The following is a 27,947-nucleotide window of genomic DNA, read 5'->3' on the forward strand; positions in this document are numbered from 1 at the left end:
TGACATGGATTAAACATTAAGGAAAGACCCAAGGAAGGAAAGACTCACAGGGAGGAGAGGGGGACTCACAAGGGATAAAAACCATATTTACAAGTCCTTCACACTCAGGAGAAAAGCAAAGGAAATAACTACCCTCAGGCAGGCTTGTGAAGATACTTTAATACATCTGAAAAGAATGCATATACAAAGAACTTAGACATGAAAAAGCATTGGTTCAACACTAATGAGTCTACAAGAAATTGAAATTTTGGAAGATGGAGAAGATTCCCTAAGTCTTAACATTTTTGAATTTGCAATCCAAAATATATTTTTGGTAAAATCCTTATGATACTGCAGATGGTCTTTGTAGAGACACTGCACATGATCCTCGGGGGTTGGAGGCCCTCTTACGGGTTCACGGTCACTCACGAGCAAAATGCAGAAAAAGGGGTTCCCTCAAGTGGTCCCGGTATGGTGTCACAGCAAACACCAGAAGCCCCTCTCTGCACTTCCTTTCAACTGACACAGGTCTGTCTTTCCACCCCTCCTCAAAGGATGCCAAACCATCCAGCAAGAGATGCACCATCAGAGCCAGCTCCAAACCCCACTATAGCACATCCCAGGTCCCTTCAGGGTGTCCAAGCATCAGTGTATGTGCAGGTCACTGTAAGCCTCTCTTTAATAATTAAGGATTGGCAGAAGGTAAATTCATTAAAACCTAACTGACCCAGCTAGGCGTGTTTCCAAACGCACAGTTACTTCTTCAACATGAGCCAAGAGATTATGATGGCAAAGATTAAGGAAGAGACTGGCAAAGTTAGTTTCAAGTCTGATGGTGCATCCAGAGAAAAACCATTCTCCTGTTCCTAAGGCTTCATAACTTAAGAGGATGGGGTATAAATTTATGACCTGCACAGTTAAAAAGCCAGGGGGAAAAGATACAAGGCAACTTCAGAGAAGATGTATTTTTTGCAATCCTTCTTAAAGGAGCACCAGCTTGGGAAATTATGCTTTCCTGACTAAAGTCTGCTCATACCCAGGCTGCTGGCTGCAGAACAGCCCTACAAGGTCTAGAAACCAGAACCAAGTCTTGCCACACCAGCGTAAGGGGCAAGACTTCAGTTAAGCAGCCTAAAATTAGTCTGTTACAGAGAAAGTCATCGAGCATGCCTTGATGTTAAACAAAAAAAATTAGAAACAATAAACAAAATAAAAAACTAGTAATGATCAGTGTCTTCTGGTAATACATAATTACTCAAAATTAACTAGTTTAACTGAATTGAGGGGGGCACTGGGGAATAAACACTAACATTCTCATCTCACACAGGGATCGTGTGGGGGAGATGGGAGTGCAGGGCATTTGTCATTATTGCAAAAAACAAATTTTAAAATTTGTATCTTTAGTTTGATTTTAACATTGCTTTTAGTATGACATCAAACACCAGCTTTGCAGAAGGGGCTGAGGAGGGACGTTCATAGCAGCACACACCTGCGAGTCTTCTTCGGCTCCGGGGGCTCCAGGGCAGCCAATATCGCCTCGTCAAATACATTCTTTAGGCCTTTCTGAAAAGGGGCAAACAGAGAAAGGGGCACTCTCATTTTTGAGTTTTCACACAAACAAAACCCCAGAAAGACAAGTGGCAGCCACAGCCCTCTGAGGACACTGTGGAGATTTGCCATCCCCAAAGCCCAGAGAGGCTCCATACCGCTGCTCTCAGCAGATTCTGAGCACAGCGTCTCATTTTCAGAACAAGAGAACCGATCCTCAGAGACCAGACCAGTGTAGTTCACAAGCAGCAAAACATGAGCACCAAAGTGATTTCCTTAAGGCAACTTTTCTGAGTAACTGGCTACTCACGTATTTCACATGCTAATGACAAAGGAGAAAGTGCTGCATTCAATGGAAGAGCTCAACCCTGGGGACAACACACACCCGTGTGTCAGTGGAGGAGACAAGGCAAGCATGCAATGATACCCTGGTCCAGGACATGCTCAGGTCGGGCATCCAGCCCCAAACACCCCAGGGTTAGAAGCAGCCAGGCAGAGCCCAGAAGCTCCATGGTAACAGAAAAGTCAAGCTTTTAACAGAAAGGTCAAGGGAGGAGTACAGAGGGGTACCATACACTCTGTTAAGGATTAAACTGGAGCCAGGAAATGCAACTTGAATAAAGCTTCATCAGTCATTTATACAAACAACTGCAATTTTTAATTTCAAAATTTAAAGACAAGCTACAATCGATGTTTTTTCCTTAAAACAATAAAAATCAGAAGCACGACAGTAAGCAGCAGCTTTACATCTTACAGTAACAGGCTTTATGGATCTATTATTGAAATGAAGAGCTCTACCATGTTAGTGAAAGCAAGAATTTTAACAGTTCATAAAGCAGTAGCAAGTACATCAATATTTCCTTCCCCCCAAGGACTGACAGATACTCCACTATAGCACAGACAGCCAAAGCAACAGCAACAGAAAACATCTCACTGCACACAGGAGAACCAGAAAACCCTTCACGTTACAGTTTCATTTGCAGATCACCAGTTCAGGTACTTTTGTCATGCAAATACAGTTAAGATTCACAAGTAGAAATGGAAAACACACGCATTGTTTCTTCCAGTTGGATTCAGGAAGATCAAACATCATCTCTTATTTATTATTTTTTTTTGGTCGTTCTTTAAATAACGATGTAACCAAATCCTTTCCCCCAACAGCCTGAATTATAAAGCTAGCCACACCTGGCAACCCAAGCAGCAGGGAGTTAAGCGAGTCCAGTTCATGTTCCACAGTCACAATGTTTTACTAAAGATCTCAAGTACTGTTTTCAGTCCAAGAGCTAATACAGAGGTTGCTCTAAGATGGCAAGGAGGCACAACAGCTTTCAATCAAGGTGGTTTGATTCATTTTTAACCAGGTTTCTACAGTAGTGGGACAGAGGAAGCAGCAGCAAGAGGGGAAGAAGAAAGTTTAGAATATACAGCACTTCCTTTTGGGCTGAGTTTCCGGAGGCTCGAGGGCAGCTAGGATAGCCTCATCAAACACATTCTTCAGACCTCTCTACAAGACAGAGGGGAGGAGAAAAAACAGCAGCCAGGTTAGAGGATTAGAGAAAAACAAGCAGATACAAAGAGCATTCAGGAGCAGGCTGAATTCACAGATGCAGTAAACAGATTTACTTTGCAATAAAACAAAGTAGATCCCAGGAGAGAATCTCATTTAGATGACCCAGAAGTCAATGACAGACACAGACAGAACATGTCACAGGCTGAGTGGGACAAAATCAACACTCAGAAGGGCAGAGGCACAAACACAGCAAGAATATGGGGGCAGGGCCACACAAAGGGTGATGGTTTCCACTCCACTGCTGTATGTACATTGAGGGAGTTTACAGGGGAATAAATCAAGTATACAGCAGCTTGCCCCACCACAGGGGCCCAAAAGGTCAGTTAAACCTTTTGTCACCACCCACTGTGGATAGCGAACACCTCGGATGCACAGACTACTGCTCCCAACTCCCCAGGTGACAAGGGCCCAGAACAAAGACTCCAAAAAACTCCTCTGCTTTGTGAATTCAGCCCCTGAATAACTGAAGGTCTCCAAATGGCTGGGAACACACAATCTGGGATGGAAGCAGGACCACCCTGGTAAGCATCATCACTTGCAGTCACTAACTCTCAGTCTTTACAAGTGATGCAATACCTTACCAGTGCTACCCTGACACTGGGAGCCAGCACGGAAATGGTGCATTTCAGTTATTCAGTTCAGTTGCCAAAGCAAGTGTAACCACAGAAAGACAGAACAGCGTTAGGAGTGCAACAAGTGGGATCCAGGAGCAGACAAGCAGTCGGAGGGCTGCAGGACTCTGCAGGGGTTACAGGGAGCAGGCTCTGCACTCACTGCCAGCACAACGGGAACAGTGCGGGGCGTCCCCGCTCCTACCCAGCCCTGCCGAGGTACAACCACACCAGAAGTGAAACCTGGCTCACTTTAGGCTAACTGGACTCGCCTAAATCTACTGTCATGAGTGCACCCTTCCAAAAACTCAGGAGAACTGCTTTGTGACAGCTGAAGGCAAACAGAAAAGCTTCAATCACATCCTGTAAACAACTGCAGTCTGTGCAAAACTTAAGACTTCCTTTAATGTAATTGAAATGTAACTGGTTTCTCCCTTACAGGTTATACTGGATATATCCCTTTTAGAAGGTCTTTAATCTTGTTTTACTGAAGCACATACATGGGAGACCTCTAAGGCAGTGCCATCTGGAAGCATTTAAGGCCCTCACATTACATACAAGATTATACTTGAAAGAACAGTAGTTTAAGGAAACTACAATGTACCTTCTGTGCATTCTGTACATCCTCCCCAGCAATTTTTTTCTTTAAGTGAGTTGCAACTCAGGCTCACAAAAGAGCTGAAGACTTCAGATAAATAATGCCTCTGAAGTCTAAATAGTAATTGGATTTCCTTTCTCTGTGGGAATAAGGCTGCAGCATAAAATCAATTATGTATTGTTAGACGGATTAACAACCCAGGCAGGGCAAGAGTCAAGAAAACAATTTTCTTGACAATTAAACAATTTAAATTCTGCTATTCGGGGACTCCTCTTATTTTCATATAGCCTGGGAGAAATTTGTTCAGGAGTGCAGAATTTGGGATTTGTTTTGAAGGACCTAGCAAAAAAGGGCAGAGGATGAAAAAAAAAGGACTGGGACAAAACTTTTGTGAAAATGGACCAAGTTTAAAAGCCTGGATGACTAAGAGTAACAACATGAAGGGAAGAAACTGTGTTCAATACCACAGGCACACAGGCCTGTTAAAACCATGACTTTTTTGTTACACTGAGAACAGGCTGAGATCAGGCTCCCTTTACTCCTTCTGTGCCAGCTTAAGGCACTTTATAAATCTGTGTCAAAACTGGCAACCCACCATCAGGAGGGAAAATAAACCAAATTCAGCATTCTCTCTGGTGTTAGGTACCAGGATTGGGCTTCAGAAAGTCCAGACATTTGCACTCAAGAGTAACAGAAGTAACAATTACTGTAGTTGCAATCTGTCAGTCACCCTTTCCTAGCAGCAAAGCCTTACTCACTTGTCACAGTGGCATTGGGTCCTATTTTGTAGGGAAAAGTTGAAGATGGACACTGAAAATGCCTTCAGCACAAAAAGGGATTCCACAACCTGAGGAAAGAACTGGCTCTCCAATAGAGCAGTCATCCAAACTTGCAGATAAGATACTCTGTATTTACAGAAAAAACTCAGGAACTCAGCCTCTCACGACTCACACAGCACAAAAAAATTAGCCAGCTCCATGATTCTATGAGTATTTGCTACTGTGGTGTCAAAGTAATCTGTAAATTAGTTGGGAAGAAAAAAACCACCCTGGACTGCTGAGGTGAACTGCACACAGAGCATCCAAGGCAAAGAGAGACTGAACACCAAGCTGAGTCTCACTTCAGCTGAAATCAGCTAATCCAGCATTGCCTTGCAGGTAGGAAAACCACCCTCCTGGCCAGGGAAGCAGCTGGCTTCTGTGTTCAGTGAGATCACTGCAGGAGCTCCACACAATCCTCCCCAGATCAGCTACACTGCTGTTCACCAGCTACTGATGACAGACCAGAAAAAAAGGTGTTTTGTGAGTCAACAACAAATGAAAGGAGAAGAATGGAGCAGATGCAAACTGACTGGTTGTCCAGGTGAGAAGGCTTCTGAACCCTCCTCCCAGGTCACTCCTGACTGCTAAAATCATCATCACCTGGTATACAAGCACTAATGCTCTGGAAGAAAATTCAGGCTGAGCTTCCAAGTGCATAAAGCTGTTCACTGCAACAGATACAGATTAGTCTATCTGGAAATAGAAAAAACGGATAAACACTGACATTTTTTGTCATATCAACTCTTTCTCTGGTAATTCTAAGTGATTCCATGCAATCTGAGCAGACCAAAGCTCAAGTCCAAAGCAAATCCAAAGCTACACAGGAAAGGGTCTCAGGGAGCAATACAGGACAAAGGCCCTGGCAGGTTCACAGCATTCAGGCTGTGCCAGACACCATCTAAAATGGTGTTTTGGGGCTGACAGATCCAAGAAAATTACAGCTCGAGCACCAATAGCCCTCAGCTCGCCTGTGGGCAGTGAGGAAGCCTGGCCAAGATCACTTTTTGATCAGAAATTCCCAGGATGAACAGCAGCATGCCTCACCACACCCCCTCCAGTGCCAGTGTCCTGCATAACTCCAGCAAAGCCATTTCCTTCACAGGAGACACCCAGGAGAATCTTTATTATAAAAAAAGCCCGAGGATTTTAAATGGAAGAGTCAACATGCAATCTGGGCAGAAGGGGCAGGATAAGTAGAACTTAAGGCTTTGTGAAGTTCAGTAATAAAGTTTTGTGCTCAAGGAGATGAATGCACAACATAACTGGAAAGAGTGAGGGGCTTGATACTGTGCACCTCTGGTTCCATGCACATCAGAGAGGAACAAATGTTTACAGACCAGCATTGAGGAAGTTGTTAAAAGAATTATAGTCAATTCTGCAAGAGTGAGAACCTAGGATTAAGTTCCCAGAGCATCCAAAGTCAAGGCAACAGGTCAGCTAGCCAGAAAACAGCTCCCACTCTACTATTCCTGACTGAAAGGGAAAAGATATTTGAGTTTCTTGGCTCTCAAATCAGCTACTTTAGTTGGCTGTTGACTCATTCCCAAGTTACAAACATGATGTAAGAACTGTCAAGAACTATTTAACTGTTATTTTCTGTTTCAACAGAACTTCTATCTGAAGGAAGAACACAGGAAACAGCTCACTACCAGCTGCACAGGAAGAGAAGGCAGCTCTCAACTATGAACGTTTCCGGTCTTAAAAGTATCAGCATTATTTTAATAAGAGGCTTTTTTTCCCTTTGCTTGGTTGTTTCAGCAGTGAGGTGCACTCTGTGTCCCAATCCAATTACTATCCATAATGTAAAACAACTTCTAAGTTTCAACAGTTATTTTTCTCCAGCACAGAAGCAAACACAGCAAGCACATCCTCCTCCATCACCCCTCTACACTAGGCCTAATCCACACAGGCTGATTTTCTTTGTACCAGTGCCAACTCTCTGTGCCTTAGAACAACAGGACAAAGAGAAAGCTACAATGTAAATAGCAGAAGCAGAGCTTACACCCCTTCACATCCACATCGAGCTGTTTTTCCCTGGAACTGAAAAAAGTATGGAATAAAAGCAAGCAAAAATGGTCAAAGACCAACCCTTACCTGCGTAAGTGCAGAGCATTCCACGTATTTTACAGCCTTCAGATCCCGGGCCAGCTTTTCAGCAGTCTCTGGAGTTATGGGCTTCTGCTTGTTCTTGGCAAGTTTCTCAATTGTTGAGGGATCATCTCTTAAATCAATCTGGGTCCCAACAAGCAGAAAAGGAGTCTTTGGACAGTGGTGAGTAATTTCAGGTACCCACTAAAGACAGAAGAGACACAGCATTTGTTACCAATCACCTAAGGTAACTCCTGACATACTTCAGCAGCTCCATTTTCAAGCAGAGTTCTACCAACCTTTTCTTTCACATTTTCAAATGAAGAAGGAGAGACCACTGAAAAACAGACCAGAAATACGTCTGTCTGTGGATAGCTGAGGGGTCGTAATCTATCATAGTCTTCCTGACCTAGAGAGGAGGAAATTGACACTGTATTAGACCCAGACAATAAAATCCCGCCCTCTACAGGGAGTCAGAATGCACATTTCATCACAATAACATTGTTGTGATTAATCCTAACTCCTAAGCAAAGAGCCAAGCATATGGTGAACACAAACATTTGAAAAATCTATGTTTCAAATCCAGAATCCATTCAGTTGCTACGTAACAGTGAGCTGCTGAAAGTCACAGGAAAGCCGGGAACTCTTCAATACATTTTGAGATCAAACACCCTCAGACTGTGTAATACTCGCTTCAATTATAAAGGAAACTTGCAGAACATGGATCCAGTTATAGATGAGGTCCTCTGCACCTAGTCCACTCATTACAAGTATTATGCCATCAAATTTCATTGCTCTGCAAAAAAAAAAAAAACAAACCTCTTCTCTTTGGAGGGGAGAAAAACATAGGTTTTTTCACAAGAACATTCTGACTTACGCTGTGAGCACTCAGTGAAGTGTCTCCAGGCATTGACTGTGACCAGGCCACTCAGCACCATTCCCCTAAACCCAAAATCCCAGCATGGGCTGTGTTGTGGAAGAAGCCTCTTCCCTTGGAGTCCCTATAAGGTACCATTAGCACTGATCCGCCAGCCTGACTCTGTCCAATCTCATTCTTAAACCTCCTCCTGCCCAATTCAAGAGCGTTGCTTTCAGAAAGCCAATTTGGCACTGAAGCTGCTGCACTTATTGGCAACCAAATCCAAAACACTTGTTTAAAATGTCTCAGATTCCAACTAATGCTGTCCCATTCACTATACAGGACAAAGACCTACCTGCAAGATCTTGAAGGAGCCAACACAACAGCTGGGACACCTCAGGGGAGAAGACCTACACAGCCTCAAGATGGAAATCTAGACAGCTCATTTTGTCCCCTGTGCTTGGCTAGACCCAGGGGAGTAAGCACTGACCAGAATCATAGTCTCAGAATGGTTTGAGGAGGAAAGAACATTGAAGCTCATCTTATTTCAATCCCCTGCCACAGGCAGAGACACCTTCCAATATGTCAGGCTGCTCCAAGCCCTGGCCAAGCTGGCCTTGGACACTTCCAGGGATGGGGCAGCCACAGCTTCTCTGGGCACCCTGTGCCAGGCCTCACCACCCTCACAGGGAAGAATTTCTTCCTAGCATCTAATCTAAATCTAAAATATCTTGTTGAAATAACAGACTACTTCCAAAGTCTGTCTTTCAAGTACAAGCTCAAAACAAAGACTTGGGTTTTAATCTGAAAACTACCAACAGGGATTTCATCCATTGCTAAATTTTGTCACCTGTGCTGGCTGCTATTTAGAAAAACCAGGCAACCATTAAGAACAAATACCTTCCCCTCAGCAGTCCAGCTCTGGAAAGAAAGCTTTCACACTCACAAGTGCACACAGTCCCCTACATGCATTAAATGTTACCTCATTTGGTAACTTCTCAAAATTACTAGCTGGATCACTGCTCATGTAGATAATAGATGAATGTGTGTAACTACACACAACACTTCTCAGAGGTCTGACCCCTCAGCTGGAAAACAGGCAGAGAAGGACCCAACACAGCTCCTCACACAGGGACTGTGCAATGCTACAACTGCACAGGCCCACCAAGATCCCTAGAGCAGACCACACTACATGTGTCAGGAAGGAGTCTCTCTTTTCCACCTAACTCCTTATCCATGAACTAGGGAACTTACAATAATGGGAATATAAATTACATTTGGGAGGAGAACATGGAGAGCTAAGTGAGGCCATGAGCCCCAGGGGAGCTGGTACTGACCCTCTGCACCACAAAGGGCCTGGGGACATGGCACAGGCAGCTAATGGACATCCAGAGATACAGCAGGAGCCAAGGACTCAGCTGGAAGCCCCCAGACTCTCAAACACACTGTGAGGGATATAAAAGCTCCTGGTTTGCTTTGTTCAGGGTCTCTTCCCAGAGGCACTAGCTCAAACTGTTATTTTGGTTTTTGCACCACAATTAAATTTGAAGGATCTGGATGTCTGAGACACCTATGGGAAACCTGGGGCAGAGGCAGTAAGGAGACCTTGTCTGACTGTGAAGTGCACACTGAGAATCTGGTGAGGCCCCACGGGGTCACTGGAGCTGCTGCTATGAACAGGCTTCAGTCTCAGCTCAGGTGGGGAAGTGTGACTGGATGGCCAAACAGGAAAGTTTCTTTAACAACTATAAATTTAAACTTAGGTTTAAATGGAAACCTAAGATTGTTTCACCATCAAATTAGACATTAACGATGCATGCAAGAATACAGCTGAAAACAGATTAAATTATATCAGACAATTTTAGATCAAAGTTTATGAACTAAGCTCTCTAGAAGGGCTCTTGTGAAGAGTTTACAATACCAGTTGCTGCCACATCACTTCAGTATTATTAGGCAGTAGGGACTGGGTATCCAGCAGCTGAACCAGTTTCTACCCTTTCTTGGTAACTTTTCACGGACACAAAGCAATGTTTAGCTGTTTCACCACTGCACATTTCTCCAGCCTAAAACTGAGATGCAGCTTAAACAAGAGGCCAGCATATTTTTAATTCTTAAAAGCACACAGTCAGAGGGCTTATGAAATCCACACCCTGACTTCATCCACATTAAGGATGCAGATATGTACACACATTTAAGAGGTTGTAATATAAGCCATTCTGTCTTGACAAAACGAAGAGACATTTTCCCCTTCTATTAAAAAAAAAATCTCAACAAAAAGCCCCCCATTGTATAGCTTCATGTTCAACATCACCTCAGGTAAATCCTGGTCAAGTACAATGACACAGGTTCCTCACCTGCAGTATCAAAGAGGCCAAGGGTGTAAGGCTCTCCTCCAATCATCACTGTTACAGCATAGTTATCAAAAACCTGGCAAGAAAAGAGGCACATATTTAAAGGAGACATGAATTAGCCATTTCTCAAACCATCATCCTACTCACCTTGCCAGAGGACCTCTGATTTGAACAAGAGACACCCCTACAGGAAAACAGAACCATCAGCCTTACTACTAATACCATTAACAAAACAATTCCATATGGAATAGGGGTACTCCAGCTGTTTCCATGACACACTAAAGCAAAGGCATATGAGGTGCACCACTGAGTAACACATGATTAAAACCATTCAGCAAAACACCTACAACAGTGTCTGTTACTGCAAGGTGGTTTCCCATGTTGCCAAAGAAATGCCAAACTTCAACTTTAGTGAGACACAGCAGACACATCTCCACAAGGAGAGAATGGATAATGTCAGCCCTGCCCCTCAAGGGCACACAGTGATGGGGCTGCATCTCACAGGACCCAAATCCTCCAAGTCCATATTCCTAAATATCTAGGGAACTCTGTTATAGAGTCCATCCTTTCAAGACTGGTTTATCCTCCATCTTTGAAGGAAGCAGTACCTGGTAAAAATCAGTCTGTGTCAAATGCAATTTAAAAGGAGAGTGTGGCTCCAGATACCAAGTTCTATTGCCTCTGGAACAGCACCTGGCACAAAGTACTGCCCTCCAGGACATTGCACAGATTAAAACCAACACTACCCCGTGTCTCACCCAGTAAGTGGTTTACAGCACAACTGAGCACAAGGGCCTACCCAAAATCTGCCCTCCAACACCCACCCACTCAGCAGAGCACTGTCTGAGGTCAGCATCCCTCATTCCAATAACCACGTTGTCTTCAGAACCACAACAGACAGTGCTGAAGAAACTACCTTTGATAAAAGATCCTTCCCACTGCAAAAAACCCAAAACCCACCACCTGTCCCTGTCAGTTGCTGCATGGTCACTTGGGGCCAGTCAGGATCTCTGAATGATGATGGGGAAGTTCTGGTTCCTCACAGAACTGCAGCCTGAGCAGCTCTCACAGCTGAAGTAAACCCCAACAGGAAAGAGGTCAGCAGCCACCTCAAAGGCTTCTCATGAAAGCGAGCAGGGAGGACTGCTTATTTTCCACATTTTATTATGGAAAATAAGCAGTCACATGCATCTGTTGTTCATACAGTAAGAGTTTAGGTCCTTGAAAAAAAAAAAAAAAAACCTAACAAAATTTGAGGTAAGGGTAGTGAGACTGAACTTCAAAGCTGCGCTCCCCAGAGTTCAGATGCCTCCTTCCCACCTGACTGCCCTGGTTAAAGACAGACCTGACACTACCCTTATTTTTTCAACTTTTCACAAATTACAATGACTGAGAAAGCAGCCATGGCCACTGCACACTGCATATCCCCAGAACATCATCCAGAAGCAGAATTCCACTTCTCACACTATTTTGAATTAGCACATTCAAGATTTTAAAACACTGCAAGAGACTTCACCACTCATCCCCATGACCTGCAGCCCAATCCATCACACATTGTCCTGGGTTCGCCTTACTGAACACTCCAGAAAATGTCCAGCTCTAAATCACACCTTGAGGCTGAGGGAGGATGGAAAGTATTTCACAGGGCACATTCAATGTGCCATGACTATACTGTTTCAAGACCTCAAAAGACAGATCAGGATGAGGACTCCTCTGTTCCTAGGAGCAGAACAAGGAACCAGAACGATGAAGGTCAGAGCATTTGCTCTTCAACGTGTCAGAAGATGGTCAGCAGCTCAATCCCCCAGCAAAATCCCCCCACATTTTTGTTCAGGTACAACCTCTGGCTGCCCTTTCAGGGCAATTAGTATGTCTCCTTTCTCATCTCTTTTTGTTTTCAAAGCTCCCTATCTGCAAAATGGGGTTTTTAAATTTCAATATGTTTGTCAAGGTACAGCTTCTATTGAAATGTTCGGGGTAGAGCCCTAACAAGGCCAGGGTTATGAGGCTGGCCTTCACAGAAACCAGGCAACTGTAGTCTCACAGCACAATTCACAGATGATTTCATCCTCAGTTGTGCCAAAATGGCTAAAAACCAGAGCCCAAAGGAGTTTCAGTTCCTGTCAATGCCAGACAGCCCTTTGCAGCAGTTGGCATGAGCTCTCATGGGACAGGACTCACACTTGAGCCGTCACAACCCAAACATTGCCAGTGCCTTTCCAAAGACAAGCCCCTCACTGCCTTGATTTTTGAGAATGGAGACAACATCAAAAACACACAGGTAACAAACCATGTGCAGTACCACCATGAAACCCATCTTCCACTGGGAAATACCCTCCATGAACTGAAAGGATTGCAAAACACAGAGCCAACTGAACAGAACTATCTATTGGTCTGAAATTGAGTGCTCTCCATCCATACTGTGGCCAGACCACTGCACAAGAACAGCAGTATCTGTTCTATTTCTCTGTCCATTTATTCTAGAAGCATTAGCTGGAATATCAGAGGTTACATACCAGTTATGTACCAGTTTCCAGTGTCTGAAACATGCCTCTAGCTTGTTCAGAATTAGGAATGGGCATCTGGTATCTCCAGAACAGCAAGTTCCTCGAGTCATGAAATTCAGAGGTAAATAACATTTTGGAAACATGAGACAGATTTAAAAGGCACTGTAAAGAAGCCTTAGCACACCTTGAAAACACTTCACTGGCAACTCATTTTTTAGCAGGTTTTCCACATTCCTTGCTAGCAGGGATTTACAGCCAGTACTACTGTGTGCAGGACAGAAGACAAACTTGAAGGCTTTCAAAGCAAACATTTTAAGATTATAACATTTTTCAACTTAATCACTTCCCGTAAGGGATAAATATAGAAACACTCACAGCTGAACTCACTGATCAGTTTCATTTTGCCTTGACTATAGAGAATTGCTTAAATAAGACAAGCAGCCTTTCACAGGTCCAGCACAGAATGTGGCTGCCCTACAAGCATCACATCACAATATCTGACACCTTAAAATTTTCAAATGGCAAAACAGTTTCAAATGCCACTTCTGCACCAATCCACAAGTTCCCGACAGTGGCCACTGCATTTACCCTGAAAACCACAAGGTTTGGAGGCCCTTTCACCTTTAGCTCCTGATCTACAGCTAAAGTCAAATATTTTTATTTTGTGGAAGTCTGTCCTACCCAGGAGAAACCTCATATCTGGCAAGTTGAAAAATATTGGCTTTGTTGTGCTATCCAGAATCTCAAAAAGATGTGATGATGTTTACTGCAACTTCTTTCCCACAAAGAGAGGACATTTTCATAAAGTCCTATTCCAAAAGAGCTAGCAGGCAGAGCTACCTGGTCTTCTGAGTTACTTTGTAACACAGAAAATATTACCAACCCTTTCACTGGCAGATGTTCTCTGTAATGCATTTCCAGGTCCAAATTTGTTTGGGAAACACAGATAAACTCTTCAACTTTTATATTAATAGAATATAGCCTTTTCAGGTCCATAACAGAGAAAATCAGTAAAAAGAGCATCCAGCTGTCAGTTTCTTGCAGCAACTTCACTAAAAACTGACCCACCTCAGTGGCAGTACACTGATCTTGCATATGTAATATTAAGCAGAAAAGCACTTTTCTAACCGGAAGACTGTTCACACGCCTCACAGGCAGCCAAACTGCTCCCAGCTTGAAATTTGGATAAGTCAAGGGATTCACTGTGTCAGAAAACAGCCTTTAAACTCAAAAAGGTCACTTCAACGTAGTTAAGGACTATGCATACATTTGAAGTACAAAAGAATGCAACTGCATCCAAACACTCCTCATACTCAGCTGAAGTTGACCAGCCACCATCCACAGGTTATTACACCTCTGGATCTTTCAGAGTTGCAAAAGAAAAATGAGCCTCAGAAAATGTTAACTGTAGTCACTGACTATTCTAGCGACATGAAACACTGCCTTTCCTAAAAACAAAGACGAAGAAGTAAGTGAGAGCACAACTGAGAGAGCAGGTGCTCCTACTGCTTGCTCTGCAGTTGTTCACACTGCTTATCTCACCCACAAAGTCCATCTACTAAGAAAATGTATATTCTGCACAGCAGTCAAGTAGCAAGAACTGACCAGACACAGGTGAAGTGAGCAGCACTAACAAGTGATATGGAAGAGTATCAGACTGATTGTCATTCCTCCATGCTCTATTGGTCAGTCTCCAGGAAAAAAGCAGTCTGTAAGGACACAGACTAAGGATGCAAGTCATGAAGGTTATTTCCAAAGGGAACTCATGCTGCCCCACCCCATCGTGCCCAAAGAACAACTGGAGCCATTCCCACACTTACCGTTGGTACATATTCCGATGGGAATTTATTTGTTGTATAAGAAATTAAGAGACAGGTTTTACCAACAGCACCATCGCCCACTACTACACACTTGATCGTCTGCATAGCTGAAATCTACTAGGATATCAGCTCCAAGAGAACCTGGAAGAAAAAAAAAAGAGATACATATATTTAGATATTTCCCATATGCATTAGACAGCCATGCTCATCACCTCTGACTAGAGCCCAAACCACTAACAGCACATGTTATATATGAAAACTTGACATTCCTAAATGAGCTGGTAGATCCTTTCCCTCTATTACACACATAAAGCTGCTCACATTCATAAGTGAAAGAAATTCTGCCTAGTTACCTAGAGGTGGGGAAAAACATCTTTGGGCTTTTCCAGACTCGACTTTTTATGCATGGAAGCATCTGGCCTCCAATGCACTGAAAGCTGGGAGTGTAAGCTCTGCTCTTGAGAGCTGCTCAGGAACACACCTGCCTCCCAGGGAGCTCCCTCTGCAGAGCAGCTCAGCATGAGGCACACCAGCAGTGTTCATGGAATAACAATGAACATGTACAGACAGAAATAAACTTGATTATTTTCTTTTTTCCTTGCCTTTTTTAAGACCCAAGCAGCGTTTTACCATTTTCTGGTTGAAATTGCTAGTTAATACACACTTTAATCCCCACTGTGAAGTGTTAACAGCACTGAGAGCTCAGCAGAGCACTCGGATCCCAAGGGGATTACTCTTCAGACACCACAAGATCCAAATGAACCCAGCTACTTCAACATTGTCTCAAAGCAAAACTTTAGTACATGAACTAAATCAGTATGCACCACCAAGGTCTCCTCCAAACACTTGCTGGCTGACTCCAATGTTGCACAGCTGTCCCTCATTTGTGTATTACTTTAATTAGAGATGCACCAGGCCTCTGGTCACACCTTCACAGAGATGTGTGAAATCCTGACCCCAGGAAATTAGTGGCTGAGCTCTCACTGACTTGTCAGCACAACGTCATCCAAAATACTTTCATTTACAGCAGGAGAGACTTGCTGCAGTCTTTGTAAAGTCCTGATGGGGGGTAGGGGGTGTAACAAGCAGCAAATTTGCCATCATAGGAACAGCACAGCTTTAGCCAAGCAAGGATGCTGCCATGGCTCTCAGGTCTGGGTAACGGCATTTAAAATCCAAATCAATCCCTCCTGAACTCCTGACCTCCATTTGGTCACTTCCTGGGGAATTCATTTCTTCCAGTAATGCAAATAAAGTACAGTGCAAATCCAGATTTTTGAGGCTTTAGTCACAGCCAGCAACACGATTCAATACTGTGTATCACACCATCGTGCCTGCAAGGAAAGGAAACTGCAAGGGACTCAAAAGAAACATACCACCCCCAGCTCTTCTTCAAATACTGCAGGGATGCTCTAACATCTCAAGAAAGACAGCTACCTTCATAATAAACATCCTCAAAATTTCCTAAGAACAGTATTTGTAAGGGAATACTAGTCATCACCATTCCCACAAGACTCGGACAAAACCACAAGCAGTTTTAGGAAATGGCAGCAAAGATTCTCAGAACAATCCATCAGGCAGCACCTGGTACACCAGGCACTCACACTGCCATCCTGATCCATAAATCTTCTTTCAGCAAGAACGGAGACAATGAATGATGTGTGTAAGCACCAGGTGTTGCCACCAGTCCTCTACCTGGTGCCCCATTTCAATATCAACGGAATCTATTGATTTCTGCAGATCTCAGTTTCCCAGCAGACATCCAGCAGGATGCACTGTGCAGACCTATCAACAGCCCCTTCATTAATACAACAAAAAGCTCTGCAATTTGGCCCCAAAGCAAACACATACTTACTCAGAAGGACAAAGCAACTATTTACATTTCAAAAGACACCTTCTGTGTTCAGTTCAGTTCAATTGTTCATATCCAACTACTATTATTCAATATTGCCTCAGTTGCAAAGTGCTGCCACAGGTCTGCCTTACCATGGTGTCAGCATTGACTGACCCCACAGAAAGTCCCAGTTCAGACGAAAAAAAAAAAGGCAATCAGACAGAAAGCAGACAGTGGAACAGCACAGCTCAGGCCCATGTTGAGAAAGTCTTCATGCTCAGAGTTTGCAAAGGTGCAAAGGGATGAGCCACTCATTAAGGTGATTTCAAGAGGAAAACACACCAAAACTCAGGCAGAGCAAAGGAATCCAAGGGCATTCCAGCTAACCCCAGTCACCAGTAATGCCCCACTCACACGGGCAAGACAACTCTACCATCTGCCTTTTGGTCTGGGCAAAGCCCAAAGCATTCAGCTGTGCCACTGCTCAGTGCAGGTAAGCTGCTGCCTCCAGGAATTCCTCTCAGTCAGTAAATGAAGTGCAAAACAAATCTCCACACTGGGTTTCCCAGCCACTTCTCATATGTTTTTGCAATTTCCACTCGAATTTGTTACAGTGCCCAGCCAGTCCCTGGAGCTCCTGCTCCCCCCAGGGCTGGCAGGAGTGGAGGAACATCCCTCACACGTAACAGCACTTACAGCCAACCCTTTAGAGAAACACTCTTTCCACTCAGCTCTGCCCTGGGGAGACCAGAACTCCTCCATGCTGTAATCCTCTCTTCCTGTTCTACCTCCCTCTTCTTCCTGCTTCCCCAATTATTTGCATTTCCTTGTTTACCTGTAATTTGCAGCTTACACATCTGCTTCAGACCACCTCTCCAGAGCCCAGAAAGCACCCTAGATAAAATCCTGGCTCTGAAGCACTCCCTGTGCTCACTGCAACAGACCAATCCATGACTCTACAAACCCAAGTTTTGTATATTGAGAAAAACTCACATACACCTTTGTAAAAAGAAAAAACCATGGGTTCAGTATTACTCTTTAAAGCTCCTTACTCCAGGGAGCACCAAGCAAGCCACAGCACTAGAAAGTGTCTCTGGTCACAGAGTGTGCTGCAAGCCTTTGTTTCCTCCCTGTCCGTGGGCACAGCCAAGTCCCCAGGCTGGCCCTGGGAGAGAAACTGCTGTTCTCTGGCAAGGGCTCGGGGCAGAGACTGGGGCTGACACAGCAGCAGCTGCACACACACACAGCTCACCACAGCTCCCACTCCTGCAGTGAGCTCTCAGCCCTGGCCACACAGAACACCAGCACAGCAAATCAAAAGTGCCTGCAAGAGCACTGCTCATTCCCTCCGCACCTCCAATTCCCTCCTGAAGTGAACTATTGCTGTGGTGCAGACCAGAGACTCAAACACACACACACACACCACTGCTCTGGGTGAGGCAGCACAAACTACCTTTTTCTACCAGGTGACCTGATCCTTTCCGTTTTCTGGCAGCGGGAACAAAACAGAGAGCAAATAACCCAAAGTCTTGCTCAGGTGTCTAAAGCAGAATCTGAATGGCACAACAGGGGTCTGGAAAAGCCCAGGCAGGGCTATTTTTATTTTTTGGGGGGTTGTGTTTTTTTGTTTGTTTGTTTGGGTTTTTTGTTTGTTTGTTTGTTGGTTGGGTTTTTTTGTTTTTTGGGGGGGTTTTTGGGTTTTTTGGGGGGTTTTTTTGTTTTGTTTTGGTTTGGTTTTTTTGTTGTTGTTGTTGGGTTTCTGTTGTTGTTGTTTTTTCCCCTCCTTTCTAAAACACAAAACTAACAGCATTTACCATATCTAAACAACAGAACTGGACCACTGGAAGTTCTCTATGAAACAAGCAAGTAGCGCTGCTCTCACACAAGTAGTTCAATTGTGGTTCCCCCTGCCACAATTAGACACTTCAAGAGTACACACTAAAATGAACAAAATAAATTTGAGCACATCTCTTGGGTGAAGAGATCCCCCCACTTTTTTTAATGGATGTATAACTTTATGTTTAAATACTGAAATAAGATGGTGTAAGTTTTAAACAGATTAAGTGTGTTCAGCATAGGTCTCCAAAGTCTTAGCAGTGGCAAAGTGGAGTTGCTGAATACATTATTTTCCTTGGATTAGTTGGCTTTCTAGATTAGCTGGTTGAGCTACTTCCTGTTTTGCACTTCTAACAAGTCCACAGATCACAGCTGAAAACAAACTCACTTCTAAGGAGCTTAGATTGACTATCCCGGGATCTCCCCTTCCATAGGAATAACTTTAAGGATACATACCTCACTGACTTGTGGGTTAAAAGTAATTTAATCCAATTTGAGATTAACCAAAGAATAACTCATCCCCAGAGTGCAACAACAAGGGAAATAAAAACAAAGAAGTTACAGAGGCTTTGGGCTTGCTTCCCCTGAGAAATCACCACCTAATAAAAGGAAGTCTGTATGTACAACACCCAGCAGAGAGAGCACTCCAAGCAGTTTTAAATATCTGAGGGAATTGAAACAGACTGGAAAGCACTGAAGTCATCCCAGCCTGAGTGCAGTGAGTGGATTTTGAGCCATGTAATTGTGAGCCATCTGGCCAAGCCCAGACAGGAGAGCTGATAAAGACTGGGAATGCAATGCAGGTCAATAAGACTTGGTTCTCTTGAGAAGTTCTGAGGAATTTTTAAGAACATAAATAAAAATGACAAAAAAACCCACAAAAAACCAGCATTGCACTGATTTCATTTCTCAAGCCTCTCTGTAGTGTAACCAAAAACTTCAGCAATTCAGTAAAGTACATGTTAACTAATGATACTTGCAATATTTGCTGAATTTTAACCTGCTTAACATGTGATCACAACAGCAGAACTCAACACTGTCCTGATCTGGAAACTGTGAATTACACAGCCTTGTAAACTCTGTCAAATTCATAGGCCCATTTTAGAGAATTTTGCTTTAAAGCTCAATTACACTTTTGTGGAAAACAGCTGATCTGCATTTGGGATTAATTCCAAAAGTGTTAACAGAGACATGAGTAATACAACAAACAAGGAACTGAGGTTTGCAGTGGGACATTCTGGAGCTCAGTAATCCTTCCTGGTGCAAAGGAAATTCTGGAATGATGCCCTTTGGTCACACAGGCCACCAGGACACTGACTGACCACAGGAGGCTGAAGAAATCCACGGTACCTATGGCAGGTTCCACTGACTAAGCACAAGCCCCACCATCCCAAACACACCTGCACCTCCTGTGCCAGTCTGACTTTCACATCCCAAAGGCAAGGCAAGCACAGGAAACATGGCAGTATTATGGGAGCACTCTGTTTTCACAAACTTTCTGTAACATAAGAGTAGCTGCAATCTGTTCAGTACCTATGTGCACTACTCACTGGAGAATTAAGTGGAATTTTATAGTTTTGTACACAATCAGTGCTCCCTACTACACTCAGAGTTAACAATCTGCATGATCTCACCTCCACTCTTGCTGTGCAATCTGAAGGAGAAACCACAAGCCTTTCAAGCTTGTTAAAATTCCTCTAACTGTTAAGCTATTGAAGTTTGTTTTCAGGTTAAAATGTGTAGAACTCTCCCAGCCAGAGGAAACTGTGCTGTCAGATCTGTCTGCATGTCCTGCACTCGCTTCCTGCCTCTGCAGCAGCACCACTTCCTCTGTCAGGCAGGACTGAAACTGCTGCCATTTCATCACTAGGACTTGGCTCACTGCAAGGTCCTGCTGACCAAGAAACAATTTGTGGTGCTCTCTGGGATACAACATTGGCTTATGAGTTGAACCTTAACTAGTCCATCACAGCTTCCAGATCCTGTTTGGTACCCACTCTGCATTCCAAGAAAACAAACAGCCATTTCTGAAAACTAAGATTTATTTTTTTTTCCCATCCAATGTAATTTTGCAGTTAACAGTTTATTCATCCAACTCAAAACACTCAGGGGTCCACACTGAAAATAACAATATTCACAGGATTTTACTCATGATCTCTGGTAACTACTTTTGCCCTTCCATGGTATTTTAATTTCATATCCTATAAAACCACACAGTTCTAAATGAAATCTTCCTTTGTACTTGATAATTTCTTCCCAAATTAATCCAATCCATCCCAAGGTCCTTGCCCTCAGCCACCTTTTCCAGCCCTACTACAAACTAGCACTTTTACTTTCCAAAGTGACAAATCTCTCCAGCCACAGGGGCACCAAGGACAGGTCTAGCTGCTACAACCCCAGCAACCTGATTTGCCTCACCAGAGACACCGACCAGCACCACAGGGAGGAGGCTCCCTGTGCCTGTATCACAAACACTGCATGACAAAGGTCACCATGCACAACACACTGTTGATCCCAAGCCACCAACAAAGGGACCACACGAGCTCAGCTGCCAACTGCAAAGGGAGAAGACCTTGGACTTCTTCGTACAATCACAAGCCTGTGATGCAAAACACAAACAGAAGCCACTCTCGGAATAAGAACTCCAGAAAAAATAACTGGCACAGAAGGCAAAAGTGTTCTTAAGAGTAGTATCACCACAGCCAGAATTCTCCTCTGCACATGTGCAGCAACCATCTACAGACACTATGAAAATCCTCCAGCCCAAAGCCCACCTTCCACTGCTGGGAATCATCTTCTTCATGAAGATCTCACCCCAGAACTAAACACATCAGCCACTCCTATGCCAGTAAGGTGGTAAATGACACGTAAAAGAATATATTAGGTTCTAAACCACCTGGTGCCCAAGCCCAACTGCCCATCCTGCCCACAGCTTAGACTGCTGCAGACACTTAAGCTCTATACACAAATACACTTGTTCCCAGAGGTTCCAAGTCAAGCTTATGGTCTTATGGTTTTTAGTTTCTTAGGTGAGGCTTAAACTGGCTGCTGAACTACAAACCAGCACAGCACTGGAGATCCACTCCTCTAGAGCAAGGCAAATCATGAAGTCCAAGTTAAAATCTGCAAAAGCACAAGGGGTGGAATCGAGACATGATCTTGCACTCCATCAGTTCAGGATCTTGAAAAGGATCTCCTGCTTTAAGCATTGTTTTGGGGTTAACTGTCACTAACAGATCAGACACAATCCTTTAAATACTACCAGTTCTCCCTGCAGAGTACAAATTCTGTCTCCAAAAACCAGTGCTGATATTCACTTTATAAGTGTGTCTAATTATGAGACAGAGCCACAAAAGTTCAGTTTCCGTAGAAGCTGTGTCAAGATAAAGAATTCAGGTAAAGACCTGGATGTGCAGTGGGTGGGTTTTTATCTGAGGTTGAGGAGACCAACAACAGCAGAGCATAATGCTGGGCTCCATCCCACACACCTGCTCACACCTGGAGTTGGATGTCAGCATGAGAGATTTGTGGGCAGGCACACAAAAACATGCAGTGGGAAGAGCCACAGGATCACCATCACCAACAGAAGTGGATCAATACTGTGACAGCCCTGATTCAGCTCATAGGCTCTTGTTGTTCTTGAAACCCACAAAGTTTGCTATCATTATGGGAATCCCTGTTGGGAGATAAGGCAGGTGTCTGAGGTCCTCGAGCACTCCTTGATCTGCCACTCAACAGAGCCTGTACATCCCAACACCTCTGCAGGTTTGAGTTCTCATTTCTGGACAAGTTACTATGAATTGTCAAAGAAGCAGTAAAAGATCTCAAAACGCAACTATCATAGAGCTATCATAGAACAGAATATGCTGAGTTGGAAGAGATCCCACTGTTCGAGGTCAACTGATATTTTCTACATTTAATGCTTTTATTTTTCTAATTCTGTAAGATTTGAGAGCTTTGCCTGTCTTTCTAAAGATTCCTCAAAATCACCTGGTACATACATGCACAAGACAGGAAGTGAAGACAGTTGGGCAGGGCCATTTTAATTGCCTGATCCCAAACTACCAGCAGCACCATAACACACATTCCAAGTTTTGCAACTTCAAAAAAAGAAGGGAAAAACCATGTCGTCCCATTTTAGCCCTAAATTCAAAACCAGAAAGCTGACCAGCTAGACAGTGTGAGACTCAGCAGGCTCTGCTGCCACACCAGTTACACTGTGGTGCAGCTGTGCCTACACCTGCTTTACCACAGGCATTGCCCACAACTCCACTTCAAGGCTCCAACCAACCACCTTCACCTGAACACCAGCTGCACAGAAAAAGAGTGACAACTTTCCCATTATCACTCTGGTTAAGATTACACTGTCAAAAGGAGCATCAGCACTGGAAAAACCTGCCCCAGATTAAGCACTGAGAAGTGTGTGGGGTTACATTAAGTCCTTTTCTGTCAAAGGCATTTTAATTTTATCTTACTACTCTTCACTTGCATACTCGACAAGAGGCTGTTCTCAACTATGCAATAAAATCCTGTTCAATATTTTGAACCCTACCCTAAAAACCCCTATTTTCACTAGCTTAGTTGCATACTGATAATATTTAAAAACACAAGCTGCACCTACACTCTTATTTGGACACAGCATCCAACCAAGGCCCACATGGCCCTGATGGGTCTCCCCATTTTCCCACCGCCAGCTACATTCAACAGTGGTAGAAATGACACTGGCAAAAATGCCTTTATCTTGAGGCATGTTTTTCCTCCATGAGAAGCAGCCTGCCTTGCACACTGCAGCAGATCCTGCTCACTCCTGTTATGTGCAGAGTACAGGACAGCTGCAGGTGCTCCATCCACAGAACCAGAAAGTTCCTGGGAAGATGTGCTGTGTTCAGGGGTAATGCTCAGGCTGTGAATCAACACGCTGTTTGCAGACTCCAAAGATAAAGCTTGGTTTAAAAAAACACTGCAAAAGCAACTGAGCTATCCTGGATTGCTGTCAAAATAAAGTAGCTGAAGACTCACCAATACCACAACAGCAGCAGGGGAGATGCAGCAGAAGGAACCAGAGCAGCTGGAACCACCCCACTTTGCCTGGCCCAAAATGAGCAGCCCTCTCTCTCCTCAGGACCAAGAAGAGCCTGCTGAGCAGCTGGCAGTTACTCAGCCATTGGCAGATGCACAAGAGGCTCACAGAGAAGTAACAGCACTCCAGGACACGGGAGACTCAGCAACACTCAGCACTGAACTCGAGGTAACTGCTCAAACACACTGAGGCTGTCAGGTCCAGGCCCCACACGAGCCCCTCTGCACTCAGCTGCTCTCTGGTGCACACAGTCATCCAGCTCATGGAGTGGCTGAGCCCTTCCTGACTTGCATCCAAAGCTGCAGGAGCATTTTTGTCATTATTTCCCCCAACAGAACACTCATCATTGGCCAGAAACACAGCACAGCATCCTTCAACTGAAGAGAGCCGAGCAATTCAAACCAGCTTGTTCCAAAGCAAGACAATTCTGGCAGCCTCAGCTACTGCTGCAACAGCAATCCCAGCAGCTCTCCCAGGGTCTGTACCCAATCCACAGCAGCCTGAGGCTTCCTCTAACAACATTTGGTGAAAACCTTCACCAAAGTCACCTTGGTGAAAACCTTCACCTGCCAGAGTTTGGTCTGTGCTGGAGAACACAGGCTGATCCCACACAATCTGATCACAGGCATGGACAACTTGGCAAGAATGCCCCAGTACCTGCACACCCTCTCCAGACAAAGCCCCCAAGGAAACCCCCATGTTACTTTATTTAAAAAGTATTGGTTTTTCATGAGATAAGAAAATAGAGCATGGATCGACTCTCATGGTAGGAATTATGCCACAACACTCTAAAGTAATGGGGTGAATTGCCAGCACAAGAGCCTTAAACAGAAAAACAGCTTCTAAAAGCTTTGTTTTCTTTGTTTTGTTTTTATAAAATATCACTTGTTTGGAAGAAAAATCAACACATCTCAAGGAAAGAACAGCTGCTCTACTGAAAATAGGCCAATTAGTATTTTGAAGTTTTGTATCTCTTTAAGTCAGAGTGGTTCTCTGAAACTCCATGGGAAGATTTACAGAGATAATTACACAAACATTGCTTCTTGCTCTGTTTGCAGTTTTCTGCACAGCCAAGTAAACAAACCCAGTTCATCCACCCAAAAACAACCTAAAGGATCCCCTACCAGACGCTGGGAATTCCCTGCCCCAATGGCACTGGTGTCACTCACCTCAGGTGTTGACACACACACCACAGGCTGTGAGAGGCAGCGGTGTCAGGGTGCCCAGACACCCTCAGGGAGGAGAACTCCAGTGCCAGGCTTTGTAGAAACTCTGGAGAAAGGGTTTCTTTATCCACTATTCCTCATGGCAGTCCTTCCTGATGGATTTACCCTAAGTTTGTACGGTGTAAAACCATAATGAAGTGTAAAGTGTTTGGAGGAAGTTAGACAATTAAATGGTGACAAGCTGCAGAAATATAAAGACACCTTAAATTTCTTTTAAAACTTTGCATAAAGGCTTATCTGGTCAACAAGTTGTTTTATTTGTCATATATGAACTACTGACAACAGGCTGCTTTCACCTACATTTAATGTATGGGAGTGAAAGGAGCTAAGGAAGAAGACTAAGTGTTTAAAAAGAGCTTCTTGCTACCTGAAGCACTAGAAAACAAATTCACTTCCATTTGATTTGACAGCACCTTCATCTTCTAAAATGAAAAACACGTCATTCTTTCCTCAGGAAATAATCTTTTCCTAAAGGGAAAGGATAATTACACCCCCTACAATTCCTCCTAACTGTCTCCTGCTCTAGAAACTCTTATCATAAATTCATGATGGAGCCAAAGGACAGCAGGAAAGCTCAGCTGACCACAAAGGGCAGGCAGAGGAAGGAGCAGGATAAAACACACAAACCCACAGACAACTTTTAAAAGCCATGAGGACTCACAGGGGCATCAAGAGATTACACACACCTCCCCTACAACACGTTACACACACCTCAGCTGCAGAGCTGCGTGTTTGTTTATTGTCCAAACCCTCCAGAGCTGGAGCCCAGCTACACCAACCCACCATGGTAACAACAGAGCTACTGAAAAGGCTTTAACTGAAAGGTCCAGCTCTCTTTCTGTGCTCATAAGACTTGGAGATTTATTTTAGTACTAAAGCTACATTTTAACCAAAAGGAAACTTTACATCAAGATTAGTGGCCAGTTCCATCCTGCACTTTCCCTCAGCCTCACACACAGTTCACAGCAAGGAAATCTCAGTGCACACTTGTGACAGAAATCCCTGGAGTTTCACAGGGGCTCCATTTCTGTTCTCTGTTGGTTTTTAGCAGAACTACAGTCTCCCTTTTAGGTACTTCACACTAGAGCTTCCAGTTTTTCTATTTAAACAGTAAAAAAACCCATCATGAACTCCCCAGCCCGACCATCAGATTCAGGTAAACAAACAACCCTAAAGCAGAGCACTTAATGAATTCAGAGCATCAGTTGCAGGTCATGAATAACAAAGTTCAAAGTATGCAAATCTAGCGATTAAAATTTCTGCCTAGGATATGTGACCAAAGTGAAAACATGTTTTATCTTGCACCACAGTAATTTTCTATCCCTTGCCAAGACTCAAAAATCCTTTTTTTTGTTGTTACTGAAGCATAAACGAGAACAGTTTAAACACCAAACCATTTTTACAGTCAGCAATATTCTCATTCAAACCTTACATGCACACCTAAAACCTGACTCAAATATACATTTCTCTACTATCCTCCTCAAAACCTTAGACAGAAAACAAGAGTTTACAAAGCAGAAGTTTACAGCAGAAGGGAAGTTTACAACAGCTTCCCCACATACAGCCAACTGAATATAATTTGCTTACCAAAAAAGAGAAGCTGTAATGCTTTACTGAGTTATGTCAACCAGCAATACAAAGAGCTTGATCCAGGTTTTAAATGCCCTTTCCAAAAACTGTTAGGGGCACTGCAACTCAATACTTTGAACAGCCCACACCTCCTTCCCTGGGAGAGGAGCACAGATAAATATGAGACAAAGACAGTCACAGATGGCCAGACCAAGGCACTGCTGATCAGCCAGTTGCCTCTAACATGGCCTCCTCACAGAGCTTGTCTTCCTCTCGTTGCTGTCCAGAGGGGAGCTCTGCTGCCTGCTCACAGCACCCACACAGGAAAGACACCAGGAATCCTGACCCTTCTCTGCCAAGCACAGGTGTCCAATGTTGGCTGTTTATGTCCACAGTTACCTGGCTCTGCAACTGTCTCCTACTGCTGTCACCAACTGCAAGCTCTTTCTACTCAGATACACAACTGAACTCCAGATCACTAGAACAGACCTTTAAACCACAGACAGGCGTTCTGCTGCAGCAGTAAATACATTTTATGAGATTTCTAAGGAGAATGTCACATGTCAACACCAACCCTCGGTGGCATCAGGCTGTAAGGAGAGCTGTGGGACAGCTCTGGGTAACCTACAGCCCTGCAGCTCCTGAGGCCAATGCCCAGAACAGTCTGCGACCCCTCGACTGAGCGTTCCCTGTGCAGGGAGCACAGCTGGAGCTCACCCCACACCAATACCCGCACCTCACTGCGGTTCAGGGCTCCCGTGGCCCAGCCCAGCCCAGCCCAGCCCAGCCCAGCCCAGCCCGCAGCCCCTCGGGCACAGCCGGCGGTACCGGGCACAGCCGGTGGTACGGGGCACAGCCGGTGGTACGGGGCACAGCCGGTGGTACCGGGCGCAGCCGGTGGTACCGGGCACAGCTGGCGGTACCGGGCACAGCCGGTGGTACCGGGCCGGGCAGGGCGGGGCTGGGCCGGACGGGGCCCCGCCATGGCCGCGGGAACGTTTCCTGCGCCGCTCCGAGGGCCCGGCCCGCCGCCCGGAAGGAGGAGAAGGGTGGGGAGGAGAAGCGGCGGCCATGCCCGCCGTCCGGACACAACACCCCGCACAGGCAGCGCCCGCCGGCACCCGCGGGGAGAGGCCGCCCTTCCCCCCGGCGGGCGGCTGCCGGGAGGCCCCGCACACACCGCAGGCCGGGCGGGGCGGCTCCCGCACCGCGGGCGCTCGGAGCGCGGTGCCGGGCGGGGCCGTGCCGGCGGGGGCCGGGCGGGGAGCGGGGCCGGGGCGGCGCGGGGGGTCCCGGTGCCCGCCCGGGGGTCCCGGGGCGTCTCCGCCCCCCTCCCCCCCCCCGCTCTCACCTCGGACGCTCCGCCGGGCGTTGGCAGCTCACTGCGGGGTCTCCTCCGCGCAGGCACAGGGGCAGCCGACTGACGTCACCGCGCAGCGCGCCGGAGAGGGGCGTGTCCCTGCAGCGCCCCCTGGCGGTCACACGCCGCCCCTCGCAGGGCGGGCCGGCAGGGGGCGCGCTCGGGCACGGCCCGCCCGGCCTGAGGCCCGCCTGGGGCGGCGCACGAACCCCCCGAGGTTGGTTGGTTTGTTGAGACTTTTTCTTTTCTGGATGTGAAATAAGAATGACCAAAGACCCACAGTTCCTCCC

At 45.1% G+C, this 27,947-nt stretch overlaps 1 protein-coding gene across 2 annotated transcripts; it reads right to left on the reverse strand.

Moving 5' to 3' along the window:
- Positions 1 to 139: 139 nt before the first annotated feature.
- CDC42 (cell division cycle 42) lies at positions 140 to 27,759 on the reverse strand. Of its 2 annotated transcripts, none has more exons than XM_083876853.1 (6): positions 27,649 to 27,759; positions 14,753 to 14,893; positions 10,429 to 10,501; positions 7,515 to 7,624; positions 7,222 to 7,419; positions 140 to 1,542 (listed from the first exon to the last, which is right to left on the reverse strand). In XM_083876853.1, the coding sequence occupies exons 2-6, from the start codon at positions 14,855 to 14,857 to the stop codon at positions 1,453 to 1,455; spliced, it is 576 nt and encodes a 191-aa protein (XP_083732979.1). In that variant the 5' UTR covers positions 14,858 to 14,893; positions 27,649 to 27,759; the 3' UTR covers positions 140 to 1,452. The 2 variants fall into 2 exon arrangements, with proteins under 2 accessions (XP_083732979.1, XP_083732980.1); XM_083876854.1 differs by lacking the exon at positions 27,649 to 27,759 and adding an exon at positions 26,316 to 26,423.
- Positions 27,760 to 27,947: the final 188 nt, after the last annotated feature.

Source organism: Zosterops lateralis (assembly GCF_965231275.1).
Source record: "Zosterops lateralis genome assembly, chromosome: 22".
Classification (NCBI taxonomy): Eukaryota; Metazoa; Chordata; class Aves; order Passeriformes; family Zosteropidae; genus Zosterops; species Zosterops lateralis.

Excerpts from the sequence above, each read along its gene's own strand:
- CDC42 (XM_083876853.1), bottom strand. The coding sequence starts at position 14,857 with ATGCAGACGATCAAGTGTGTAGTAGTGGGCGATGGTGCTGTTGGTAAA. Across the intron at positions 7,420-7,514 it reads TTGAAAATGTGAAAGAAAAG|TGGGTACCTGAAATTACTCA; the intron begins GTTGGTAGAACT and ends TTCTGTCTTTAG. Across the intron at positions 1,543-7,221 it reads AATGCTCTGCACTTACGCAG|AAAGGCCTAAAGAATGTATT; the intron begins GTAAGGGTTGGT and ends GCCCCTTTTCAG.